The following is a 27,830-nucleotide window of genomic DNA, read 5'->3' as shown; positions in this document are numbered from 1 at the left end:
CCATAAATATATTATGTCTATGGCCAAAACAGTTCACACACTTTTTGCTCACTGGCCAGTAGCATTAGCAGCTCATCTTCTTCTTTGTCTACTTACTACTTCTTTGTCGTATCAATGTGTGCTCGGCAAGACCGTTTTGTGCTTGAGCGCCACCAAGTCGTGTTTTACTGTCACTTCAGCAGCTCCAGCCACGTGGACAAAAGTGAAGATCTCATTGGTCGGCCAGTTTTTAACACGCCGCGTCAAAATAAAAAAAATAAACCCGAGGCGTTTTTTTTTTTTTAAATGACGCTTTTACGTCTGCCGTTTTGCACGTCGGTGTGCACACTCACATTGGCGCCCTTTGTTTAGTCACGAGGCATTAAATGTCGGCTAAAAACTTGCGCGAAAATCGTCCCGGTGTGAACAGGCCTTTAAAGTACCGGATGTCAGGATCCTGCCCTGACAGTCTTGTCTGTTTTGTCCTTGTTTAGTGTTTCTTTGTTTGTCTTGTGCTTGAGCACATGGCTGTGTCTTTGTTTGTGTGTTCCTCTTGTCCTGCCTCCTTGTTTCCCTTTACCACGCCCCCTTGTTTAGTCCTTGGCTGTTTCCGAAATCGCCCCCTATACCCTCATTCACTATTCCCTACATTAGTCCACTGATATAGTCCACTTCGAAAACGAGTCAGTGATTTCGGACACTAAGTCGCCGGAAAGGCAGCCGTTTTTGCAGTTTGTGCTTGCTGTTTGGCAGCTCCAGTAATAATGAAAAGATTTATCCTGAACTCTGCTACGGAAACTAGCATGTAACCTTAATCAAACAATATAATAATCATCTTAAAAAGGATCATTTATACCTGTATGCATGATATTGGGCTGGACCAGTGCGGTTCGGAAGATGGATGGATGATTGATTCAGCTGTGGGCACTATTTGAGGGAACAGCCATTTAGTGGTGTCCGAAACCATAGTGGACGTTATTAAGTGCACTCATACAATCCCACAATGCACCACAATAACGAGTTTGCAACCGATGTATGCTCGACGGCTAGAGAATACCCATAATGCACTGTGAGAGTCGCGCCGTGCATTGAATGAATTCCCGCGTTTCGCCAGGAGATGGCATCGACTCACACACATGATATTGGGCCCACTCACTTATCGTCTCTAATTGAGCACGTCTGTTTACATACCCTGATAAACACTGATTAAACGCATTAGTAGCTTTATTTTCACTTTTCTAATATTTTCTTCATATTCGTAGAAAATAAAATCCTTTCCGATCTGATATATGATGGAAAAAAGGATCAGTGCGAGTTTGGCAAAAGGCGAATTCGAACCTCTGATCAATTTGCGTCAAATCTTATTGTCAAGCCTCTTACCCCTACACTATTGCTGCTGATGAAGAATTTGTATTCCGTAGGTATGTCTTCCTCAACCAGACGTTTAAACAAGCCGATATATTTAAATATATTTTTTGTAAATTGCATCTACTCCAGTAAAATGTTTCTGTTAAAGGACCCACCGACATTTTTTTTGCTTCTGACGCCCATAATATTAATAGTAGCCTACTATAAAGTATGAAATATATAGGCCTACTACAAATATTATTATTTTTTTTTTAATTAAATGCTTATTAGTTACTTTATTATTCCCCTTTCCAAGTAAGTTCAGTGCCACACAAGTTAAGAGTTATAGGGTTAACTTTAAGCTTGTTGGCTCGTTTTTGGAGTAGTGGAGTAATGGAGAATGAGGGTACATAGGGCGAAACGGACAGCGGTAAGTTCATTCATTCAGTGCGCGACTCTCAGTGCGTTGAGAGTACACCGTCTGGTTGAGTGAGAGAACGTTTCAAACGCATAAGGAGTTGTTTCTCGTTTGCTCTCGAAATGCTCTCGCGGGACTTTGCTGTCATACGCCGATCGGGCATCGAACAAGCATATTCTCCAGCGCGTACATCTAATGTACACTCGTTATTGCGGTGCATGGTGGGATTGAATAAGTGCACTCAAAGACGTCCACTATTGTTTCGGACACCATTAAAAATGGATGTTCACTCAAATGGTGCCCTATTTAAGGGTATAGGGGGCGATTTCGAACACAGCCCTTGTCTAGTCCTCATTGCACTAATTGTGCTCACCTGATCCTCATGTGCTCTGGTCCCTTTATATTGTGCTACTTTCCCTCATGTCCTTGCTGGTTCGTTGTGTTGTGTGCGTTTGTTGTCTGGCTTATCTTGTCCTTGTAATAGCTGTTGCTAGTGATGGCCAAATGAGGCTTTCTGAACCACTGAGGCTTTCCAGCCCATTGGTTCACCAAAAGGTTCATTTACCCGAAGCCTCATGAAACAGTGTGCTCCCTAGTGACACCTGCTGTGCAAAGCAATGTATTGCACACAAATCTATTCATCCTGAGCAACCAAATTGTCATAGTGTGGGCACCCCCTTTTTCTATTGCCTGTGTATCAAATAAAGTATTTTACTCTGCTTGTATTAACCTATGCACACACAACTCACACAAACACACAACTTTGTGTTCAACTATTCAGTAGTTATTTGGGTTAGTGATGACAGTGAATGCCCCAAATGATTGTAAAGAAATTATTGTGAGTGCAGTGCTGATTGGGAGTGCAATAGTGTAGTGCTTATGGGATTAGGAGTGCAATAGTGCAGTGCTTATGGAACTGGGAGTGCAAAAGTGCAGTGCTTATGGAACTGGGAGTGCTATAGTGCAGTGCTTATGGGACTGGAATTGTGGAACAGCAAACTGCAACAGGGATGGGAAAAGTGTTTACTGGTTTTTATTTAGAAACAACAATTTTTTAACAGTATTTGGACTGAGACGGTTTCTCTTTTTGGAAACCACCTCTCCAGCCTTAGAAAACACCCTTTCACAGGGCACCGATGATGCTGGACAACATAAGAATGTCAGTGCCAGCTTGTATAAATTTGGATATTGGAGCTTCTGTTTGTTCCAAATACCCAGCGGATCCTCAGTCCTTGGCAGATTTGTCTCTGACAAATAACGATCCACCTCAATTGTAGCACCTGCGTCACACTGGAGCTCCGTCTGCTGTTATCCACTGTGCTGTCCAGCAGATGCCAAAGGTCACATATAATTATATAAGGGAAAACACTCACTTCTCAATGGTTCACATTACATGACATTACAAATGTGAAAATTCACATAAGACATAGACTACTTACCACAGGTTGTAGATTGCCCAGCTTGTGAGGCAGGCAGCTGAGCTTGGGGTGTTGTATCAGAATTTCTGATAACATTGACACATTCTGACTTCAGTCTTGTGATGGCTTCTTGCAGCTTCCCTGGACTTAGGAACCCTAGTTTTTTTAACCTAGGGTCCAGCAATGTAGGCATTGTCATTACACTAATTGATTCCATTTGTAATGCATGCTCTCTGACGCGACGGACAAGGTTGTCAGCCAGCTGCCTTGCCATATTTGATGTTAAGCCCTCTGACTTTCTTGCAATTGTGTGGTTTAGCATCTTCATTAGGGGAATAACCTTTGAAGCTGACACTCTTTTTTCTGCAGAAAGCTCTACTGTGGCCTGGTGGAATGGGGCCAGTATGTCGAGAACATCTTTCATGGTGTCATACTCCAATGAAGTAGGAGGGCTCACATCTGTCCTTAAAGAGGCTAGAGCTGCCCCCACTGGCTCTCTCAGGTCATACAGCCTTTCCAGCATGCTGTATGTGCTGTTCCAACGGGTGTCCACCTCAATGATCATTTTCAGAGTTGGTCTCCCCATCTGCACCTGCACTTGGGCCAGTCTTTCTTTTCCTGTTGTGCTGGTCCTGAAGTAGGTTACAAGCTTCCTACATTTGGTGCGAAGCTCATTTAAGGCTGCCACATCGTCAAAAGACTTTTTCACAATTAAATTCAATGCATGTGCAATGCATATCGCATGCCTAACATTTAATGCCCTGACACAGGCAATCATATTGGCTGCAGCATCCATGACAAGGCACCTCACCTTATCCTTTATTCCCCACTCCTCCATGACCATAGTATGGGCAATAGCCAAGTTGTCTGCCGTATGGATGTTTGGGAAATGTTGCACCCCAAGCAAGATTGTCCCAAGCTGGTCATTGGCATCAATAAAATGACAAGTCACAGCCAGGTAAGCCTCCATGTTGATAGACGTCCACATGTCAGATGTAAGGCTAACAGCAGCAACATTGTCCAATTTGTCTTTGGCCTTCTCCTTAGCCTCCTCATACCTGGTGTCAACCATGGACTTCAAAGCCTGAGAACGAAAATGTGAATTGTTACTATTCATTCTGACTTTATATAATACAAATATTACTACTTTACTCTATTCACATACAGTACCTTTCTTGTTGGGAGAACATATGATGGATCCAGCACATGCACAAGCTCCCTAAATCCCAGGTCATCCACAACAGAAAAGGGTTGGGAGTCTTTGATGACCATGTTGACCAAAGCCTCATCCACCATTTTCTTTCTGTAATCTATAACACAGTACAATGCTGGTGTATTGTAGGAGCCTAACACATGATTTAAATAATGAAATAAAGATTAAATATTACTTTGACTAATGCCTGGTGTGTTTGCAGCAGGTTGCACATCCTCATACATTGCACGATAATGCCTAAGCATGGAGGAGGTGTTGTTGCTGTAAGTCAGCTCTTTGCGGCACAGCAAACATTTCACCTTCAACATGCAGATAATACACATTGTGATTATACAGCCATATGGCGTGGATTATGTGATATTATGACAATAAATGATATAAATGTATACAAACCTTGTTATGAGCAACCAATTCAAAATGCTCCCAGACAGGAGAAGTTTTCTTGCTGGCTCCATTGTAAGGAGGACAAAAAGGCCTCTAGGTTTGCCTATAGCGTTTGCACTAGACCAACTTTCTAAACTTTCCCTAATACAGTCTAGTCTTATAATAATAATAACAATACTAGTAATAATAATAATATCAATAATATATACATAATAATAACACTACTACTAATATAGGCTATATATATAATAATAATAATATTATATATATATATATATATATATATATATATATATATATATATATATATATATATATATATATACATACATACAGGGAGTGCAGAATTATTAGGCAAATGAGTATTTTGACCACATCATCCTCGTTATGCATGTTGTCTTACTCCAAGCTGTATAGGCTGGAAAGCCTACTACCAATTAAGCATATTAGGTGATGTGCATCTCTGTAATGAGAAGGAGTGTGGTCTAATGACATCAACACCCTATATCAGGTGTGCATAATTATTAGGCAACTTCCTTTCCTTTGGCAAAATGGGTCAAAAGAAGGACTTGACAGGCTCAGAAAAGTCAAAAATAGTGAGATATATTGCAGAGGGATGCAGCAGTCTTAAAATAGCCAAGCTTCTGAAGCGTGATCATCGAACAATCAAGCGTTTCATTCAAAATAGTCAACAGGGTCGCAAGAAGCGTGTGGAAAAACCAAGGCGCAAAATAACTGCCCGTGAACTGAGAAAAGTCAAGCGTGCAGCTGCCAAGATGCCACTTGCCACCAGTTTGGCCATATTTCAGAGCTGCAACATCACTGGAGTGCCCAAAAGCACAAGGTGTGCAATACTCAGAGACATGGCCAAGGTAAGAAAGGCAGAAAGTCGACCACCACTGAACAAGACACACAAGCTGAAACGTCAAGACTGGGCCAAGAAATATCTCAAGACTGATTTTTCTAAGGTTTTATGGACTGATGAAATGAGAGTGAGTCTTGATGGGCCAGATGGATGGGCCTGTGGCTAGTGGTGGGCAGACCGAGGCTTCGTGAAGCACTGAAGCAGTTGAAGCAAATGTGTCATATTGTTTCGAAGCTTCGAATCAATCTGACACCCGTCTCTACGGCGCCATCTAGTGGTCACTTCCATGTGTTGATCTGAAATACCTTGACAATGAGCCATGTAAAAAAAATTGTTTTTAACATCTGTCTGACAAGTACATGATCTTGGTTTTGTAACCTGTAGCCTTGTCATTGTAAAGAACTATATATATATTTGTTTGTTATACAAAATGAACATTAATAAAATAAATAAAGCCACAATGTGTCACATTTGTCACAAAACATTTTTATTCAAAAATATGAATTGCTCTGCTGTTGAAGGACTCAGCTGACTTCTTTTTTTACATATAATTTCTCCAGCCTTTGAAAAAATCCTCTCACAAGGGACACTTGTTGCTGGCATGCACAAATATTTTTGGATGATGTAAATACATGGATGATGTATTGTTGCAGAAGGCTAGCTGCCTATCACAATACACACATCTCACTTTATTTGGTGCTTCCAAATGGAAATGCTCCCACACCACAGATGTACGGCATCTCTTGCGTGCAGCCTCCATTTTTATATATTCTATTAATATATCTATCTATATATCACCTATGAATCTATATCTATATAATTCTATATATCTAACTTATGCTGTGCTATCTATCTGTCACTATCTAACTTAGCCTATATGAATGTGTCACTATATCTATACTAGATGTCACTGTCTATACCTATCAGTCAATATATCTAATTTAAATCTAGCCTAAATATAACTAACCAAAGCGCACTATAAATCTCACTGCTATCACAAAATCACTGCTATCACAAAATCACTCTCCTCTCACAAAAACCCACGAGGTGAAGATGGATTTACTTCACTTTTAAACTGTGGTGAATTAGGTTTACAGATGTGTGACTGTGTGGCTTGTTCCCGCCCCCTTTAATCATCGCAGTTTCGGAAGGCGCCACCTGATGAAACACTTTGAAGCTTCATTTAGCCATAGTCACGTGACAAGGGTGTTTCGAATCACAGTTCGGAGCAGTGTTTCGAAACATCTGCGCTTCGGGATCTCGGCAAAGCCCCGAAACGTCTGTTTCGCGTCTGCCATCCCTACCTGTGGCTGGATTGGTAAAGGGCAGAGAGCTCCAGTCCGACTCAGACGCCAGCAAGGTGGAGGTGGAGTACTGGTTTGGGCTGGTATCATCAAAGATGAGCTTGTGGGGCCTTTTCGGGTTGAGGATGGAGTCAAGCTCAACTCCCAGTCCTACTGCCAGTTTCTGGAAGACACCTTCTTCAAGCAGTGGTACAGGAAGAAGTCTGCATCCTTCAAGAAAAACATGATTTTCATGCAGGACAATGCTCCATCACACGCGTCCAAGTACTCCACAGCGTGGCTGGCAAGAAAGGGTATAAAAGAAGAAAATCTAATGATATGGCCTCCTTGTTCACCTGATCTGAACCCCATTGAGAACCTGTGGTCCATCATCAAATGTGCGATTTACAAGGAGGGAAAACAGTACACCTCTCTGAACAGTGTCTGGGAGGCTGTGGTTGCTGCTGCACGCAATGTTGATGGTGAACAGATCAAAACACTGACAGAATCCATGGATGGCAGGCTTTTGAGTGTCCTTGCAAAGAAAGGTGGCTATATTGGTCACTGATTTGTTTTTGTTTGGTTTTTGAATGTCAGAAATGTATATTTGTGAATGTTGAGATGTTATATTGGTTTCACTGGTAAAAATAAATAATTGAAATGGGTATAAATTAGTTTTTTGTTAAGTTGCCTAATAATTATGCACAGTAATAGTCACCTGCACACACAGATATCCCCCTAAAATAGCTAAAACTAAAAACTACTTCCAAAAATATTCAGCTTTAATATTAATGAGTTTTTTGTGTTCATTGACAAATGGTTGTTGTTTAATTATTAATGTTGTAAAATTAATCCTCAAAAATACAACTTGCCTAATAATTCTGCACTCCCTGTATGAAAATGAAATGTTTTACAGCTATTTAATATCTTTTAATATATCAATATTTAATATATATTAATGTCTTAAAACCAACAGTTTCCTCGTCGGTTGTTAAATATGTGAACTTTAAATACAATTAACAGCGGTTCAGTTTGTTGTACTTACACTTGAAAACAGCTGCGTCTCCGTCCTCCGACATGTTCGAAAATGATGATTTCCCATGGCCTCATGGGATATTAAAGTGTCCATTGGATGCACACTTCAGAATCTGGGCGGACGCAGTAGGTCATCCAGGGATTTCTCGCCTATACTGTTTTATAAATACTGAGGTTTCGGACATACTACCTCATTCACGTACTGTTTTCTCTTACTATATAGTAGACATGTAGGGTATATGTAGGCATATTCGGACACAATATAAGTACACGCACGTCCGAATCTCGCGAGAATTAGTTCATTTGCCCGGTAATTCTCGCCTACTGTTTCATGAATACTGAGGATTCGGACATACTATTCGCTCGCCTACTGCTTTTTACATACTATATAGTAGGGAAGTATGCGGTTTCGAACGCAGCCTTTGTTTGCAAAGTTCTGCTCAGATACTATAAATAAAGTACCAGTCAATGTTTGGACACATTACTATTTGAATTAATGTTGTTGAAAGAAGCCTCATGCTCATTAAGCAAACATTTATTTGATCAAAAATACAAAAAAAATCAATTTAAAATAATGGTTTTCTATTTTGATATACATATACTATTAAATATAATTTATTTATGTGATGCAAAGCTGAATTTTCATCAGCCATTAATTAATTTATTCATCCAAGAATCCTGAAAAAAAGTATCGCAGGTAATAAAAAAAAGAAGCAATATAAATAGTAAATCAGGATTTATTTCCAGGTATAATGGTGTACTCAAAATATGCCTTTGACATACATGATGCTCTCATATTATGGTAGCCCAGATTGTGCTGAATGCAGTGTAATTACACTTTTTACCATTAGTATGTTTAATATTAATAAATAATCCACAATACCCCTCACCCAACAAATAAACTAAATTAAGAGTTCTTCAACTTTGTAATCCCCAATCTGGTCCCCAAAACCCTGACTATGTTTTTGACTATGGATCTTTTGAAATGTTTTAGAATTGCTTACCATAGCGAACAAAGACCACATGTATAACATGTTTAGTCAATAGATTAACCAGGGGCTGGTTGACTAGTCTAAACTGCTTAGACTAGTCTTAAAAGTAAGTAATCTAATTTGGTTGCATGTGGTCTTCGATCAGCCAAAAATAACCCCATCACACACAAACTCTCAAACCACTGGCTGTCGCAGATCATCTCGGGCCACTCCTCAAAGTGTGCTTCAAAGATTCTGCAACTGCACAGGAGTACAAATGTGCAATAACCAGCACTTTAGACACAGTTGCTCCTCTGCGCTTAAAGAAGATTAAAGAAAATAGTCCAACGCCGTGGTACAACGAGCACACTCGGGCCCTTAAAACAGCAGCCAGAAAAATGGAGCACAGCTGGAAGAAAACAAAACTGGAGTTTTTTTGCAATCTGTGGAAAGAGAGCATGATCGCATACAGAAAGGCCGTAAAAACTGCTAGATCTGCAATTCTCTTAGAAGAAAACAAACACAACTCTAGGTATTTATTCGATACAGTGGCTAAATTAACTAAAAATAAAGCTTCAACTTCTGATGTTTGTACACAGCAGTAATGACTTTATGAACTTCTTTACATGTAAGATTGATAATATTAGGAAGAAATTTTTAACCATGCAGCCGTCTACTACAGTATCACATCAGACAGAGCATTGTATGTGAAAAATTACACTCATTCACTGCTATAGGAGAAGAAGAATTGGCTAAACTTGTTAAATCATCAAAATCAACAACATGTATGCTCGACCCTGTACCGACTAGGCTATTAAAAGAGATGCTACCAGAGGTCATAAATCCTCTTCTTAATAAAATTAATTCATCTTTGTCATTAGGATATGTACCGAAAACTTTTAAGTTGGCTATTATTAAACCACTTATTAAAAAACGCAACTTGATCCTACAGAATTAGTCAATTATAGACCAATCTCAAATCTACCCTTTCTGTCAAAAATACTTGAAAAGGCAGTGTCTTCACAATTATGCTCCTTTTTAGAAAGAAATGGTATCTGTGAGGATTTCCAGTCAGGATTTAGACTGTATCATAGCACTGAGACTGCTCTCATCAGACTGCAGTTACAAATGATTTACTCTTATCATCCGATCGTGGCTGTATCTCACTATTAGTGTTACTCGATCTTAGCGCTGCATTCGATACTATCGTCCACAACATTCTTCTGAATAGACTCAGAATTATGTAGGAATTGAACACATTAGTGGAATTGCATTGCATAAAATTGCATAAAATATCTTAATTTATGTTCCGAAGATGAACGGAGGTCTTACGGGTGTGGAACGGCATAGGGGTGAGTAATAAATTACATTATTTTCATTTTTGGGTGAACTAGCCCTTTAATGTGTCCTGTAACCAGACACCTAGTTCTTCCTGTTTGTAAGATGGTTTGCTTGTTGGATGAGGGATATTATGGATCATTTGTTAACAAATATTTGTGTCTGACCGGTCTCAGTCACTATAATGTGGTGTTCACACCGGACGCGATTGACGCAAATTATTTGCGCTAATTGCGTGAAGGTGGACGCTTGAACATTTTGAGCTTACTCGCTTCATTCGCACGTGAAATTCGCGCAAATCGCGTGTGACATTCAGTTCACAACAGACGCGAATTCGCGTCATGGGAGGGCTTCTGCCAGCCGGCTCGTCTCGTTGAGAAATGGCTGACATGGGCTGTGTTTACACGTCTTTTTTTGTTAAAATCTACTGTTAATGTGTGACAAAACGTAGTTTTAAGACTTTTTCAGACGATAATGTAGTTGTTTACAGCTCAAATCTGTGGTTTATTTATGTAAAGAGTGTCTATTGGAACATTTTATCTGGCGTTTTCGGAGTTGTGAGCTCCAGCGGATCAGCGGCGGTCAGCGCTCTTCAACGCCGGCGAGAGCAACCTTTCCTCGGCCAGTCCTTCTGATGTCTGCCACTGGCTCTGATGTCTCTGTGGTGTGTCTCGAGCTATAATTTGTCTTGTAACGGGCGATCTTTGGTCTCATGGATCTAAAATTTGTTACCTGGCAAATCGTTTAGGCTGAGGGCAAAGTGAAGTTTCATTACTTTTTTATTTTTAGGCTATAACTGTACGTCACAGTTGTACCCGACTAGCACTGACTTTGAATTATCACAGTGATAATCATATTGTCTGAACCAGATATTAATATACAGATTTTCTCCTCATTGTTGTCACTACTAGAGCAAGCTCCTGATTGGTTAACGCGGCGCGAATATCCGCCAAAGTTCAGATTTTTCAACTTGAGCGAATCGCGCGTTCAAAACGCTCAATTCGCGCCGCCTCATTTGTGCGAATCGCGCCCCAGAATGCCATTTCGCGTCTCTGCATTGACTTAACATGTAAATCACTCGCGCGAATTGCGCCCGGTGTGAACGCACCATTAGACATGTGTTTGGCTTCTGCCCAGTATGAACTCTCATGTCAATTTGAAGGTTTTCTTTCAATCTGCAAGTCTTTCTGCACAGAGCAAGCGTAAGGCTTCCCTTCACTTTGAGTTTTCATGTGGCTTTTAAGGTTTCCTTGTTGTTTGAAACTCTTTCCACACTGTTGGCAGGTTTAAGGCTTCTCTCCAGTGTGAAGTCTCATGTGCCTGTTAAGGTTTCGTTTATGTCCGAAACTCTTTCCACACTGTTGGCAGGTGTAAGGCTTCTCTCCAGTGTGAATTCTAATGTGAACGTTAAGGTTTTTGTTACAACCGAAACTCATTCCACACTGTTGGCAGGTGTAAGGCTTCTCTCCAGTGTGAATCCTCATGTGGACTTTAAGGTTTCGTTTATGTCTGAAACTCTTTCCACACTGTTGGCAAGTATAAGGCTTCTCTCCAGTGTGAATTCGCATGTGACTGTCAAGGCTTTCTTTATGAGTGAAACTCTTTCCACACTGTTGGCAGGTGTAAGGCTTCTCTCCAGTGTGAAGTCTCATGTGCCTGTTAAGGTTTCGTTTTTGTCTGAAACTCACTCCACACTGTTGGCAAATGTCAGGGTTCTCTCCAGTGTGAATTCTCATGTGAACGTTAAGGTTTTCTTTGTGTCTGAAACTCATTCCACACTGTTGGCAGGTGTAAGGCTTCTCTCCAGTGTGAATCCTCATGTGGACTTTAAGGTGTCGTTTATGTCTGAAACTCTTTCCACACTGTTGGCAGATGTAAGGCTTCTCTCCAGTGTGAATTCTCATGTGAACGTTAAGGTGTTCTTTACATCCGAAACTCATTCCACACTGTTGGCAGGTATAAGGCTTCTCTCCAGTGTGAATCCTCATGTGGACTTTAAGGTTTCGTTTATCAGTGAAACTCTTTCCACACTCTTGGCAGATGTAAGGGTTCTCTCCAGTGTGAATTCTCATGTGAACGTTAAGGGTTTCTTTATGTCTGAAACTCTTTCCACATTGTTGGCAGATGTAAGGGTTCTCTCCAGTGTGAATTCTCATGTGTCTGTTAAGGCTATCTTTAAGTCTGAAACTCTTCCCACACTGTTGGCAGGTGTAAGGCTTCTCTCCAGTGTGAATTCTCATGTGGATGTTAAGGCTTTCTTTATGTCTGAAACTCTTTCCACACTGTTGGCAGGTGTAAGGCTTCTCTCCAGTGTGAATTCTCATGTGGATGTTAAGGGTTCCTTTATTTCTGCAACTCTTTCCACACTGTTGGCAGGTGTAAGGCTTCTCTCCAGTGTGAATTCTCATGTGGACTTTAAGGTTTCGTTTATCAGTGAAACTGTTTCCACACTGTTGGCAGGTGAAATAACTTTTAGTTCCTGTCTTTTGGTCTCTTTTTTGTGAGGAAGTTTTTTTAGCCCGTGTCGATCTTTGTCCAGTCATGAAGTCATGGTGTTGATCATAATGGTCTTTCTTTTCTTCCCTTTCATCAAGTTCATGACTTGCCTTTTTCAATGCCATGAGGTCTAGGGCAAAAAAACATACATAAAACAATTTAGACATTTAAAGCATCAATACCAGGGCATACGGTAGTATGATGTATATAAACTATCCTATCCTAGGGATCAGGGGTGGGCAGCTTTGGTCCTGGAGGGCCACTGTCTTGCAGAGTTAAGCTTTAATGAAAAATGCCTGCCTTTAATTTTCAAGCAATCCTGAAAACTTAGGGTTAAATTTGGGGGTTGGGTTCAATTTTGCACAAGTATTTGATAGACTGCAGATTTTGCAGGTTTGCCCACTTACAAAGCATGTAGAGGTCTGTAATTTTTATCACAGGTACTCTTCGACTGTGAGACGGAATCTAAAACAAATCCAGAAAATCACATTGTATGATTTTTAAGTAATTAATTTGCATTTTATTGCATGACATAAGTATTTGATACGTCAGAAAAGCAGATCTTAAAGGGTTAGTTCACCCAAAAATGAAAATTGTCAATCAATTACCTACCCTCATGTTGTTCGACACCCGAAAGACCAAACACAAATGAAGATATTTTTGTTGAAATCCGATGGCTCAGAAAGGCCTCCATTGGCAGTAATGTAATTTGCACTCACAAGACCAATAAAAGGTACTAAAGAGTTGTTACAAAGTCCATCTTCAGTGGTTCTACAATAATTTATTAAGTGGCGAGAATATTTTTTGTGCGCAAAAAAAAAGAAATCAAAATAACGACTATTCTGATTAACGACCACAGTAGTGAGATGGACTTTGTTATGACGTCTTTAGTACCTTTTATGGATCTTGTGAATGCAAATTACATTGCTGGCAATGGAGGCCTTTCTGAGCCATCGGATTTTAACAAAAATATCTTCATTTGTGTTCCGAAGATGAACGGAGGTCTTACGGGTGTCGAACGACATGAGGGTAAGAACTAACCCTTTAATATTTGGTACAGAAACCTTTGTTTGCAATTACAGAGATCCTACATTTCCTGTGGTTCTTGACCAGGTTTGCACACACTGCAGCAGGGATTTTGGCCCTTCATCTCCCTCCAAAGATTTTCTATTGGGTTCAGGTCTTGAGACTGGCTAGGCCACTCCTGGACCTTGAGATGCTTCTTACGGAGACACTCCTTAGTTGCCCTGGCTGTGTGTTTCGGGTCGTTGTCATGCTGGAAGACCCAGCCACGACCCATCTTCAATGCTCTTACTGAGGAAAGGAGGTTGTTGGCCAAGATCTCGTGATACATGGCCCATTCATCCTCCCCTCAATACGGTGCAGTCGTCCTGTCCCCTTTGCAGAAATGCATTCCCAAAGAATGATGTTTCCACCTCCGTGCTTCACGGTTGGGATGGTGTTCTTGGGGTTTTACTCATCCTTCTTCTTCCTTCAAACACAGCGAGTGGAGTTTAGACCAAAAAACCTCTATTTTTGTCTCATCAGACCACATGACCTTCTCCCATTCCTCCTCTGGAGTGCTTGCGTGCACTGCAGGATTTTAATCCATGACTGCGTAGTGTTACTAATGGTTTTCTTTGAGACTGTGGTCCCAGGTCTCTTCAGGTCATTGACCAGGTCGTGCCGTGTAGTTCTGGGCTGATCTCTCACCTTCCTCATGATCATTGATGCCCAACGAGGTGAGCTGTTGCATGGTGCCCCAGAGTGAGGGAGATTGACCGTCATCTTCAACTTCTTCCACTTTCAAATAATTGCGCCAACAGTTCAGTTGTTCTCACCAAGCTGCTTGCCTATCGTCCTGTAGCCCATCCCTGCCTTGAGCAGGTATACAATTTTATCCCTGATGTCCTTACACAGTTCTCTGGTCTTGGCCATTGTGGAGAGGTTGGAGTCTGTTTGATTGAGTGTGTCTTTTATACAGGTAACCAGTTCAAGCAGGTGCAGTTAATACAGGTGATGAGAACAGGAGGGCTTCTTAAAGATAACTAACAGGTCTGTGAGAGCCGGAATTATTACTGGTTGGTAGGTGATCAAATACTCATGTCATGCAATAAAATGCAAATTAATTATTTAAAAATCATACAATGTTATTTTCTGGATTTTTAGATTCCGTCTCTCACAGTTGAAGAGTATTTATGATAATTACAGACCTCTACATGCTTTGTAAGTGGGCAAACCTGCAAAATCGGCAGTGTATCAAATACTTGTTCTCCCCACTGTACAGCTTAAGAAGGATCAGGTCCTTCCTATCGGACCATGCTACACAACTCCTTGTACAAGCCTCTCTTCTATTTAGACTGAACTATTGTACTACTGAACTCTCTTGGCAGGCTTTCCAACATCAATGTCAAACTTCTGCAACTCATCCAGAATGCTGCAGCAAGAGTAGTTTTTACCGAGTCGCAAAGAGCGCACATTATACCTATCCTCATACATTGCAAAAAAATGCTCTTCTTAGTATTTTTGTCTTGTTTCTAGTCTAAATATCTAAAAATTTGAAATTTTAAAACAAGCTAAATTATCTGCCAACTGGGTAAGAAAAATAATCTTGTTTCTGACTGAAATTGTGTTTCTTGTTTATGTCCCAAACAGAAATTAGATTATTTTTCTTACCCCATCAGGGCTCTCAAGTGTCACGCATTGAGCGTGACAGTCACTCATTTGGGCCTTTTGTCACGCACTCCCGCCACACATTATATTTCTCACGCAGAAAAACTATTTATCATATGTTTAATATGCCACATGGGCACTGTGCATATAAATATATAATAAATAGTTTTTCTGCGTGAGAAATGTATCTGGCCCGCCGCTCTCTCTATGGAACCGGGCAGGAAAGCGGGTCTCCCCTGCCACTTGTCAGCCAATCAAAAAAAAAATTAAAAAATAGGCTACAAAATAGCCAATCAGTAAATAGCACTAATGTATCTGGGTAAGATTTAATGCAGCAACCAATTAAAAAAAAGCATCCTGGAATTGTTCACCATCATCCTCACTCACAGAGGAAACCACTGGAGCTCTGAGCATCACTTTGAGCACAGAGTAAGTCATGATCTCCTGATCTCCTGCAATATTGCTTCAGAATAAATTATATTTACAACACACACAAATTTATATATTTTTATTTTTCTGGACAAGCAAATGTTTTACTCGGCCAAGTGAGTGACAGATTTACTTGTCCGAAGGACAAGAACGTGAACCGGCTTAATGTCGAGCCCTGACAGTAAGTCATCTCATATTTGCTGGGGAATATGTGTGTCCAGGCAGCTGGTAGGTTAGCCAACAGTTTGACGAGAGTATGTGAATTTCAGCAGCTAATTCTGACAATTGATTTAGTTTGGATTCAGAAGAAAAAGGAAAGAAAAAACTACATATTCCAAATTTTGAAATATTAATTTGCCATTTGCCTCCTCTCTGACATCTTTGAAACAGACACATGCAATAATGAATAGCCTACTATGCATTGTCTGGATAAAATATAATGAAATAGCCTAGGCCAAATGTTTTCACATATATCTCTCTCTCTCTCTCACACACACACACACACACACACACACACACTAAGAAATGCTGAATTAAATACGTTTTTATTTGTACGAATTGTCATTTTTCAGATCAGAACCCCGTCCCCACCCAAACCCCTGCCGCCGTCGCCAAAATGTCACTCTGAACTCAGTTGAAAACTTGAGAGCCCTGCCCCATTGGCAGATAATTTAGCTTGTTTTAAGCAAAAACTCACTTTGATGTTTTTCCCAGAAAACAAGAAAAAAATATCTTATGTCATTTTACTTATCTAGTAAATGCATCTTGATTAAAAAGAATACCAAATAAGAAGAGCATTTTTTGCGGTGTAAAATTGTGCTGTTGCAAATTGCCGCTGGCATCAAATACAAGGCACTGCACCCTTATACTCCTACACTAGTGATGCGCGGGTCTTCCCATAACCCGCAGGTCGGGTTGGGGCGGGTTAAGAAATCTTCACTTATCTCCAGATATAGAACTGAATATCAAAAAGGTATCAATGGGTCTGTCCAGTAACTCATGATGAACCTCAGGCCAACTGCACCCTTTATGCGAAGCATTTCAGTGTCTCAGACTGACTGACTTAAAGCAGCAGCTCTGACAGACTGGTCTATGTGACAGACACATCCGTGCTTCTAAAGGTGTAGGCCTATAGTTTTTTTTAATGGATAATATATTAATATAATATTACATTATCAGAGCTTGGCAGACAGAATTATAATTTTTTTAGACAGGTTAATTAAAGGGTAACTAAACCCCTGCTCAGAGCTTAACTCCACCCACTGGCAATTTTCAAAAAATGCTGGAAAAGTGGGCAGAGCCCGGCGGACACAGAGGGGACGAACCGAGGGCTGGGCTGAGCGGAGGGCGTGCACCTGAGACCCGCAGTGACGGATTGATTGACAGCTGTCAGACTCGCGAGTCGCAAAGATGGAGAATGACTGGAGTGACGCCAGCTTTGCAACAGAGCGGTCATTTCTCCTACCTTCACCTGAAGTGGAGGAGGGTGGATTGTCTGTAACAGACACAAACCCGGAGCCTTATCAATGCGAGCCGCTGCTCAAACTGCGTTAACTCCCGATGCCGACGATGCTAGTGAAGCAGCCGCGCAAGAGAACCGACCTAATCTATCTGCGTCCGCGGCAACCACTTGCGTGTCAGGGTTTGAAAGCGCGTCTCATGTATGAAAATTATCTGTACACATGACGGGCGGCAATAATATCGCAAGAAAAGCCTGACGTGTACTGACAACTTCATTATTTAACCGTATTTTCTTCAATACAATGTTAAAACATGTGTCAAGTGAGTTTCATTCATAATGTTTCCACTTCATGTAATATGACAGTTCATACTGGAGTAAAGCCGTTCTCATCATGTGATTGGGGGAAACATTTCTGAGGGCGTGGTGAGCTCATGCTAGGGGCGCGGATAGAGAGCCGTTGGAGGTACCATCCTACGTCACGATGTACCACAACGTCCAATAGGAAAATTCAACTGCAGTAGCAACCGTTCAACCTTAGGAGGGCAGCACTTTGGCGGTTTTACACCATATTTTATAGAATTAAAACACTTTATACTCAAATGTCAAAACATTTACTCGAATTAATGAACAGCATTAATAAAGCCCCAGTATTACAGACCATTAACTAAAAAAAGTTGGTTTAGGGTTTAGTTACCCTTTAATACAGGGGTGGCGAACTCCGGTCCTGGAGGGCCACTGTCCTGCAGAGTTCAGCTCCCACCCTGATAAAACTCACCTGCCTGTAGCTTTCTAGTAACCCTTCAGACCATGATTAGCTTGTTCAGGTGTGTTTGATTAGGGTTGAAGCAAAACTATGCAGGATAGTGGCCCTCCAGGACCGGAGTTCGCCACCCCTGCTTTAATAGATTATAGCCTAATAAATGTTATTATTAATTTATAATTTAGCTAGGCTATATTAATCATACATAATAAATAATCCTGTCATATCAAGTTTATGACATTTAAAAAATATTTAGATAAAAATGGGACAAATAATTACACAATATAGTCATAATTTAAGTAAATTATTAAAATAATTTTTTTTTAAATTCAAAAAAGTGATTAGGCCTACTGGTTCAGAATGACTGCTTAAAGGGACAGTTCACCCAAAAGTGAAAATTCTATCATCATTTATTCACCCTCAAGTTGTTCCAAAAATGTGTACATTTCTTTATTATGTTGAACACAAAGGAAGATTACTGTGGAATTAGTTCTTTAGAATTAAATAAAATAATCAAATGTAAAATAATATAACGTGTTCTGTTGCAAGTTCACGTACTTGATCTTATGTTTTAGATCTTTACCCTGATTTAGATCATCACAGCACACTACAAAAAAAATTTATTTTATTTTTTACAGTCCAAATCAGGGCTGCACGATAATGGTTAAACTGATAATCACTATTATTATGCTCAAAATCATAATCACGATTATTCTATCAAAAAGGGTAATGTAGTTATGGCCATTTTGCATTTGCTCTAGCAACCTACACTTCACCCAAAAGGCCTGTAGGTGGCACACGACTTCATTTCACCAACTATGGTAAATTCGTTAGCTTTGTAATCTGTATTCACATTAGATTTTTAATGCAACACAGTTCGTTTGCAGATGAGACAAACCACAGATTCAAATTGGCCTGCAAATTCGCAATGCAAAGAATGGATGCTCTTTGATATAAAAAAAAAATTCGGGGTTCAGATCTGAAAAATGACAATTCGTACGAATAAAATCGCCATGTCGTCGAGACGCTGTTATTTTCATCAAGGAGTCAAATCACCTTTGTTTGGCTTTCCCAGGGACGCTGTAGAGATTATTGAACGCATACATCTCTCCGTTAAGAGGCGTGACCTTTCCAACGTGCACTAAGCTGCTGTCGAATCACAACACAGGAACCGCTGGCACGTGTCGCTAAGCTGTGGTCGAATCACAACACGGGAACCGCTGGCACAATCAGAACTCGTTACGTATTTCTGAAGGAGGGACTTCATAGAACAAGGAAATCACCAGCCGTTTTTAGGACAGTGAGAACAGCGGTATACAGATAAGTAAATTGTGTGAAAAATACTGTGTTTTTTTACACGCGAAACATGAACACGTTATATTGCACACTGTAAACACAATCAAAGCTTCAAAAAAACACGAAGAACGGGACCTTTAAAACAAGAGATCATGACTCTGTGCTCAAAGTGATTTTTTTTTCATTGGTTGTTGCGTTAAATCTTACCCAGATACATTAGTGCTATTTTCTGATTGGCTATTGTGTAGCCTCTTTTTTTTTTTGGATTGGCTGATAAGTAGCACGGGAGACCAGCTTTCCTGCCCAGTTCCATAGAGAGAGCAGCGCACCAGATAAATTTTGGGCGCTGTGGCATATTAAACATATGATAAATAGTTTTTCTGCGGGAGAAATACAATGTGTGGCGCTCACGCTCTACGAGCCGCATCAGGCAGTCTGAGTTCCGGGGACCTCGACCTCGAGCTGCGTTGAAACCCGAACCACTGAAGCCATCCTAGCCGTAAGAGGAAAGAGAAGGTGGCCAGGTCTCGCCTCGGCCGGACCCCCACCACTCTCTCTCAGTCTCCCAGTTCCCTTCAACCAGGTGACTGGCGACTCAGTTTTCGCAGTCAATGAGCCCATTATCAAAAGCACTCGCCTGCACACAAACGCCGTTCTCACGGTGACCCAAATAAATCTCAAAAAGAGCTTTTTCTCTGTAGATGTTGTGCCCACTTCACAGTATGCACCCCTACACTCAAACACCCCCCTCACAGCTCACACGCTGTCCTGTGCCACAAATGTAATGCACGCGCCCACTACCCAGTGCACACCGCAAAGCATAAACACTATCCCCACAGTGTTACAAGCACAAAGCAAAGGGGTTACCGGGTCCCTATCACTAAGCGGCCCGCCCCCGTTAATAATTCAGCCCCTGGCTTCACAGGCACAGGCCTGGCATGCCATTCCCGGTATATCAAATTGGGTGTTGAACATAATAAAAATAGGTTTCTCGCTACAGTTCGCTCACAGACCCCCGCACTTTCGCGCCTTGGTCGAGACCTCAGTAAAAGGCAGTGTGAGTCACGTGTGTTAGAAAAGGGAGCGGTCGAAACCGTGCACCTGACGCAAAGTGAGTCAGGCTTTTACAGTCGTTATTTCCTCGTCCCGAAAAAGAATGTTTGGGTCTCAGGATCAATACCGCCAAGAGCTCAATGTCTCCTACCCAGAGGATATCTTTTCTGGGTACAGTCATAGACTCAATAAAGATGAGGGCGCGGCTTACGTCACAGCGTGCATGGCGATCGGGCCAGTTTCGCATCAAAGTGAACAACAGCTGTCTCAAGCTCTGGCTCCTTGGAAGGCGACCACCTGGTATCAGACAGGTGTTACTATGGGTACAGTTACGAAGCGGAAAGTGGTCTCGACAGATGCATCCAACTTAGGTTGGGGCGCCCTACACGAGGATGCTTTTCCCCCAATCGCGATGTTGCCACAGACCATCAAAAAGATCAGGGAAACCAAATCCACAGTGCTCTTAATAGCCCCGTTGTGGAAGAACCAAATATGGGTCTCAGAACTGACTCTAATGTCAGACGCAGCCCCATGGCCGATTCCGCTGAGGAAAGATCTCCTCATGCAGGCGAGAGGAAAAATCTGGTGTCCCCAACCCGAGCTGTGGGCTCTCCACGTATGGCTTATCAACGGATACCCGCGAACCTCTCTGAAAGAATTCTGAACACTATTTCTGAAGCTAGAGCCCCCGCAACCAGGCGGCTCTATGCACTGAAATGGTCGGTTTTCTCTAACTGGTGTACAGCACGAAAACTTGACGCACTCTCGTGCGAGGTAACAGAAGTTGAGTTTGGGCCTAACGACTCCAGAGTCGTCCTCAAACCTAGACAGTAATTTTCAGGCGCAATTGCACCCAAAATGGTCGCTATGTAGAGCCCTGATTATATATATATATATATATATATATATATATATATATATATATATATATATATATATATATATATATATATATATATATATATATATATACAGTGAGGAAAATAAGTATTTGAACACCCTGCTATTTTGCAAGTTCTCCCACTTGGAAATCATGGAGGGGTCCGAAATTGTCATTGTAGGTGCATGTCCACTGTGAGAGACATAATCTAAAAAAAAAATCCAGAAATCACAATATATGATTTTTTAAACTATTTATTTGTATGATACAGCTGCAAATAAGTATTTGAACACCTGTCTATCAGCTAGAATTCTGACCCTCAAAGACCTGTTAGTCTGCCTTTAAAATGTCCACCTCCACTCCATTTATTATCCTAAATTAGATGCACCTGTTTGAGGTCGTTAGCTGCATAAAGACACCTGTCCACCCCATACAATCAGTGAGAATCCAACTACTAACATGGCCAAGACCAAAGAGCTGTCCAAAGACACTAGAGACAAAATTGTACACCTCCACAAGGCTGGAAAGGGCTACGGGGAAATTGCCAAGCAGCTTGGTGAAAAAAGGTCCACTGTTGGAGCAATTATTAGAAAATGAAAGAAGCTAAACATGACTGTCAATCTCCCTCGGACTGGGGCTGCATGCAAGATCTCACCTCATAGGGTCTCAATGATCCTAAGAAAGGTGAGAAATCAGCCCAGAACTACACGGGAGGAGCTGGTCAATGACCTGAAAAGAGCTGGGACCACCGTTTCCAAGGTTACTGTTGGTAATACAAAGGCATGTGCTGGTATCAAGTTTTCATGTTGTGATTAATTGCTGAAGCTTTTATCACGGTCTACGGTATTATCACGATATTGAAATTCGTTGCAAAAAAAAGTGTTGTCATACTATAACAGGTTTAATAACTTTCTAACAAAAGAACTGAACATTTAAATACAATAAAGAAATACACAAAAATGTATAAAGTAAACATAATTTAAACAGATTAAAGTGCTAAATAATTATAGCTAAATGAACAATAGGTAACACTTTACAATAAGGTCTCACTAGTTAACCCCTTAACTGTCACCTACCCGTATACGGGCATTCTACATTTACTTCACTATATTACTATTAAATCCTAATCTAGTCATGACAAACTATATATCATTGGAAAGGTCTAAGACTCAAGAATACATATTTGTTGATGATTTTGCAGAAAATATATATTTTGGAAGAGTAATCGATCAATATATGACAAGAGTGTGCATCAAAAAAATCTGTATCATTACAGGAGTTTTCATCTTTGTAACAAAAAGTCAACAACCACACTTTTAATCATTCAAACTGTGATTTTCATGCTAAAAGTTCATAACATAAACATTGATTCTAGTATTTAGCCAAAAATATTCAGAAAATAATATTATATATAGAGAATATCTATCTACCCCAATGCTGTATACATTATTCCAAAACCAAATAGATTTTATTAAAAAAAGCCCATTATAATTTATTCATTCAATACATGATACATCAACTATAAATATATGTTGCCGTGTTGTAGAGTCCTCCCTCACAACATTATGTCCAATAACAGCAAGGCAAGGCAGTCTCAGTAACCAAACAGAGCTGCCAGAGCCGTTACTAACGCTCAATTGATGTCTGCCTCTCAGTGGACCTATGATCTCTTTGAAATCTGATATTGACACAAACGTTGACCAGTAGAAACCACGTTTAGATTCAATTGGAAACACCTGCCAATAGTAATCAAGCGTCTGTTTGGAAATGCTGCTAAATGTTTTGTAAACGTGCACAACAGAAAGCCAGTACACACACTGGCTGCACTTTCACTCTCAACTGCGCAATATCAAGATGGCTCGACCTAGGCCTAAAAAGTTTTTTACACTTTTGGAAGTTATTGAGTTATTGATGAACTGTGTAATTCGAGCGATGAAGAGCAAGATCATAACTCCAGCGATGACGAGCCTGATGCGCTTTTACCAGAAGAGATGTCTGATTCAACTCAAGAACAGTGAGTTTACAACTTTTTTCACACTAAGATACTATCTTTACTATGTGAGCGGGATTACAAGTTAGAGGGTTAGTGGGTTAGTGGGATACAAGTAAATATTACACAAAATTATTTGACAGTTATCAATATAGATGTGTATGTAGATGAAGAATGAATTACATGTGATATAGTTGTTTTGTACTAGTCCGTTTTATATTGTTTCAATAGGCATTCAGATGATGATAGTGTGGACTTACCTGCTGATAGATGTGAACCATCTACATCTGCTGCATCAACATCAGCTACAACAGCTGATCATTTCATGAGGTTTGGAAATGAAGGAAAAGGGAGAGGACACAGCAGAGGAAAAGGACAGAGCATAGGAAGAGGACAGAGCAGAGAAAGAGTGATGGAGAGAGGACAAACCAGAGAAAGAGGGAGAGAGGACAGAGCAGAGGAAGAGGACAGAGCAGAGGAAGAGTGATGGAGAGAGGACAAACCAGAGAAAGAGGGAGAGAGAGAGAGGACAGAGCAGAGGAAGAGGACAGAGCAGAGGAAGAGTGATGGAGAGAGGACAAACCAGAGAAAGAGGGAGAGAGAGAGGACAGAGCAGAGGAAGAGGACAGAGCAGAGGAAGAGTGATGGAGAGAGGACAAACCAGAGAAAGAGGGAGAGAGAGAGGACAGAGCAGAGGAAGAGTGATGGAGAGAGGACAAGCCAGAGGAAGAGGGAGAGAGAGAGGGCAGAGCAGAGGAACAGTGATGGAGAGAGGACAAACCAGAGAAAGAGGGAGACCAACAGAACCTGTTGTTTCCCCTGGCAACACTGAGGCAAGATGGCACACCTCAGATGAACCAGACATGCCACCTTCTCAGACAACATTCAGACCAGCACGGACTCCTGGCCCTCAGCTTGTCTCCACAGAGTCCTACAGTGCTCTGGAGCTGTTTCAGTTGTTTTTTTCATCCACGGTTTGTCAGACAATTATTCAGAACTCAAATGCATATGCAGCTGAGAATCAGGACACCACACGTAAACCATGGCAGGACATGACCATGAAGGACCTGTACTCCTATCTGTCAGTTCTGGTTTACATGGGTCTGGTAAAGTTACCAGTAATTACAGATTATTGGAATGGATCCAGAATTTACAGTCTTGGCTTTCCTGCCACCGTTATGTTGTGCCGGAAGTTTCAAGCCATATCCTCAGCAATTCATCTGAGTGATCCAAAGAAGGATGCTGAAAATATGAAAAAAAGGCACACCTGCTTATGACCGGCTAGGGAAACTGAAGCCAGTCTATCAGGAGCTGCGTGATGCATGCAAAACTTATTTTCATCCCTACCAAAACATTGCCATAGATGAGAGGATGGTGGCATCCAAGGCCAGGATTTCCCTGAAGCAGTACCATAAAGAGAAACCTACCAAATGGGGCTGCAAGCTATTTGTTTTAGCGGACTCAGCCAACTTTTATACTTGGGATTTTATCATTTATGAAGGAAAATCTCCTTTACCACCAAACCGAGAAAGCAAGGGGCTGAGCTATGAATCGGTGATGGCGCTGGTGGATGAAAGAAACCTTGGAACAGGCTACATACTGTACGTAGACAATTTCTACACCAGCCCATCACTGTTCAAAGACCTCCTACAGAAGGGCATCTGGGCCTGTGGGACTGTCCGGAGCAACCGTGTGGGTGTCCCAAAAACCACTGCCAACAAGCTGCCCAGAAATGCTCCTCGTGGGAGTATTCGTTGGATCCGGGACAACGAGTTGCTCTACGTCGAATGGAAGGACACCAGGGAAGTCCTCATGTGCTCCTCTTTCCATTCGGCAAATGCAAATCTCACTGTCCAGAGAAGGGCGAGGACAAGAGACGGGCAATGGGCAGAACTGACAGTTCCGATTCCAGCTACAGTTTCTGACTACAATAAGTAAGTTGAATTTATTTAGTCATGCTGTGTAAAAAATTGTTTACTCAAATGTCTCATTCTATTTACTTGGGTAAGTTTGCCCTTATTTTTGAAATATGTCCTATTATTTTCCACATTATTATTAATATTATACTATTATACGGTTCTCCGGAAGACCAGGAAATGGTACCACTCCTTGTTCTACCATTTTGTAGACATAGCGATAGTGAATGCATTCATTCTCCAGCAGCAGATGGCAGCGTCACAGAACCAGAAAGCAAAAAGTCAAAAAGAATTTCGGGAAGCTTTGGTTCTGGAACTTGCCGACTGGATACCCCGAAATGAGCCAGGTCTTTCTGCTCCTCCTGCCCCAGCTCCTCAAATCACAGGAAGGCACCCAGGCCATGCATGCCACAGACCACATTACATCGCTTCTCAATTCATCCCAGAGTGCAGAAAAAGATGCAGTGTGTGCCAACAAAAAAACGCTGTGATCTGCCGTGCATGTAATTTGTATTTTTGTTTCCAGGCAGCACGAGACTGTTTCAATCACTGGCATGATGCCCAAAACTTGTAGTTTAACACTTATAAAGTTGTAAATAGTTGTTAACAAGAGGGAAAAAAGCTGTAAATAGGTGAAAATTATAAATAGTTTAGATTGTAAAAAGTTTTGTCAAATGTTTGTGGTTTAGTTTTCATAGTTTTTTAAATATTTTTTTTATTCTTATTTGCTTGTTCCAAATGAAATGTTTATAGAAATGTAGCATTTATTTGTATAAAAAACAATCAAACAAATAGTAAAAAAAAACACAAAAAAAAACATCAATGTGTGTTGTGGTGTCATTTGCCAGATCAAGTAACTAGGACCTTTAGGAATCACCAATATGGTGTGTCTAACCCCCAGTGGATTTTTGGAGGTTATGCAGCTAAAAGTCTTACAGAAAACTCATTTTTTGAGTTTTTGACCTAAAATTTTTAACACAACTTGGTTAGAATTTTGGCTTTGACTTTCTGTCTTTTTTAGGCTGAAACCTATATTAATTTATATATTTTTTAATAAAATAAATAATATGTATTTTATTATATTTTTATAACAATAAACTTAAATTTCAATAACTTTTATATAATTTAATTCTATAATTTCCACTTCAGCAATAATCTGCCAAGTGTCTTCTTTTAAAAGAGACCAACCATAAGTCTTTAGTCCAAAGGGTTCATGAATTTCAACCATTTAAGTTTGGGTAGTGCATTTTCACGTAAATGCTCAAAAAGGGGGGTGACAGTTAAAGGGTTAATACATTAACATTAACAAAAGCAAATAGCTACATTTATACAGAGGTTATTATTCTTTGATAACGTATAGTTAAAAAAAAGCAACTGTTAGTTAATGTTAGCTCAGGTCCATTAAATAATACAGTTACAACTTTTGATTTTAATAATGTGTTATTAAATGGTGAAATTTACATTTAACTAAGATTAATAAATGCTTTAGAAGTATTTTTCATTGTCAGTTTTTTAATGAATGAACTAATGTTAAATAATAGAGCCTTATTGTAAAGTGTGTAAATGCTTTAGAAGTATTTTTCATTGTCAGTTTTTTAATGAATGAACTAATGTTAAATAATAGAGCCTTATTGTAAAGTGTGTGACTCAACAACAAAAAATCAGAACATATTCAAACAATATCAATATCCGTCAGCGCCCTCTGCTGTCAGAGAGTGAATGTGCACTTCAGCGCCTCCTTCACGCGGTCCGCCATGTGCTCATGCACGTTGAGTTTGTTTACATCAGTGCGCGTTCATCTTTGACGTGTTCATTTTAAACGGTTGATGGGTAAAGTAGTCTTAATGCATTCTAAGAAATCGAAATAATATGTAATAAATAATTATTTACGGTATTTTGAAGTGCCCACGGTAACAATATCGTGCATGTTCATTATTGTGATATATCGTATTACCGTGTACCGGCACATGTCTAGTAATACACTAAGACATCATGGTTTGAAATCATGCATGGCATGGAAGGTTCCCCTGCACATGTCAAGGCCCGTCTTAAGTTTGCCAATGACCATTTGGATGATCCAGAGGAGTCATGGGAGAAAGTCATGTGGTCAGATGAGACCAAAATAGAACTTTTTGGTCATAATTCCACTAAACGTGTTTGGAGGAAGAAGAATGATGAGTACCATCCCAAGAACACCATCCCTACTGTGGTAATGCTTTGGGGATGTTTTTCTGCACATGGGACAGGGCAACTGCACTGTCTTAAGGAGAGGATGACCGGGGCCATGTATTGCGAGATTTTGGGGAACAACCTCCTTCCCTCAGTTAGAGCATTGAAGATGGGTCGAGGCTGGGTCTTCCAACATGACAATGACCCGAAGCACACAGCCAGGATAACCAAGGAGTGGCTCTGTAAGAAGTATATCAAGGTTCTGGCGTGGCCTAGCCAGTCTCCAGACCTGAACCCAATAGAGAATCTTTGGAGGGAGCTCAAACTCTGTGTTTCTCAGTGACAGGCCAGAAACCTGACTGATCTAGAGAAAATCTGTGTGGAGGAGTGGGCCAAAATCCCTCCTGCAGTGCAAACCTGGTGAAAAACTACAGGAAACGTTTGACCTCTGTAAT

General features: G+C 40.7%; 1 protein-coding gene across 3 annotated transcripts in view; it reads right to left on the bottom strand.

Annotated features, from left to right (window-relative positions):
- Positions 1–8,662: 8,662 nt before the first annotated feature.
- LOC307119273 (uncharacterized protein) overlaps positions 8,663–27,830 on the bottom strand; it is a 31,175-nt gene continuing 12,007 nt past the window's right edge. For 2 of the 3 annotated variants that reach the window (XM_079805462.1, XM_079805461.1), the window contains exon 4: positions 8,663–12,877. In XM_079805462.1, the coding sequence (XP_079661588.1) occupies positions 11,538–12,877 (1,340 nt within the window). In that variant the 3' untranslated portion in view covers positions 8,663–11,537. Of the gene's footprint in view, positions 12,878–13,154; positions 13,236–27,830 lie in introns of those variants that run through there. The other variant, XM_079805463.1, reaches the window with a different exon arrangement.

Source organism: Gobio gobio, assembly GCF_949357685.1.
Source record: "Gobio gobio genome assembly, chromosome: 2".
NCBI classification, from domain to species: domain Eukaryota; kingdom Metazoa; phylum Chordata; class Actinopteri; order Cypriniformes; family Gobionidae; genus Gobio; species Gobio gobio.
The sequence above is the reverse complement of the archived record's forward strand: the minus strand, read 5'-3'. Positions and strand labels throughout refer to the sequence as shown.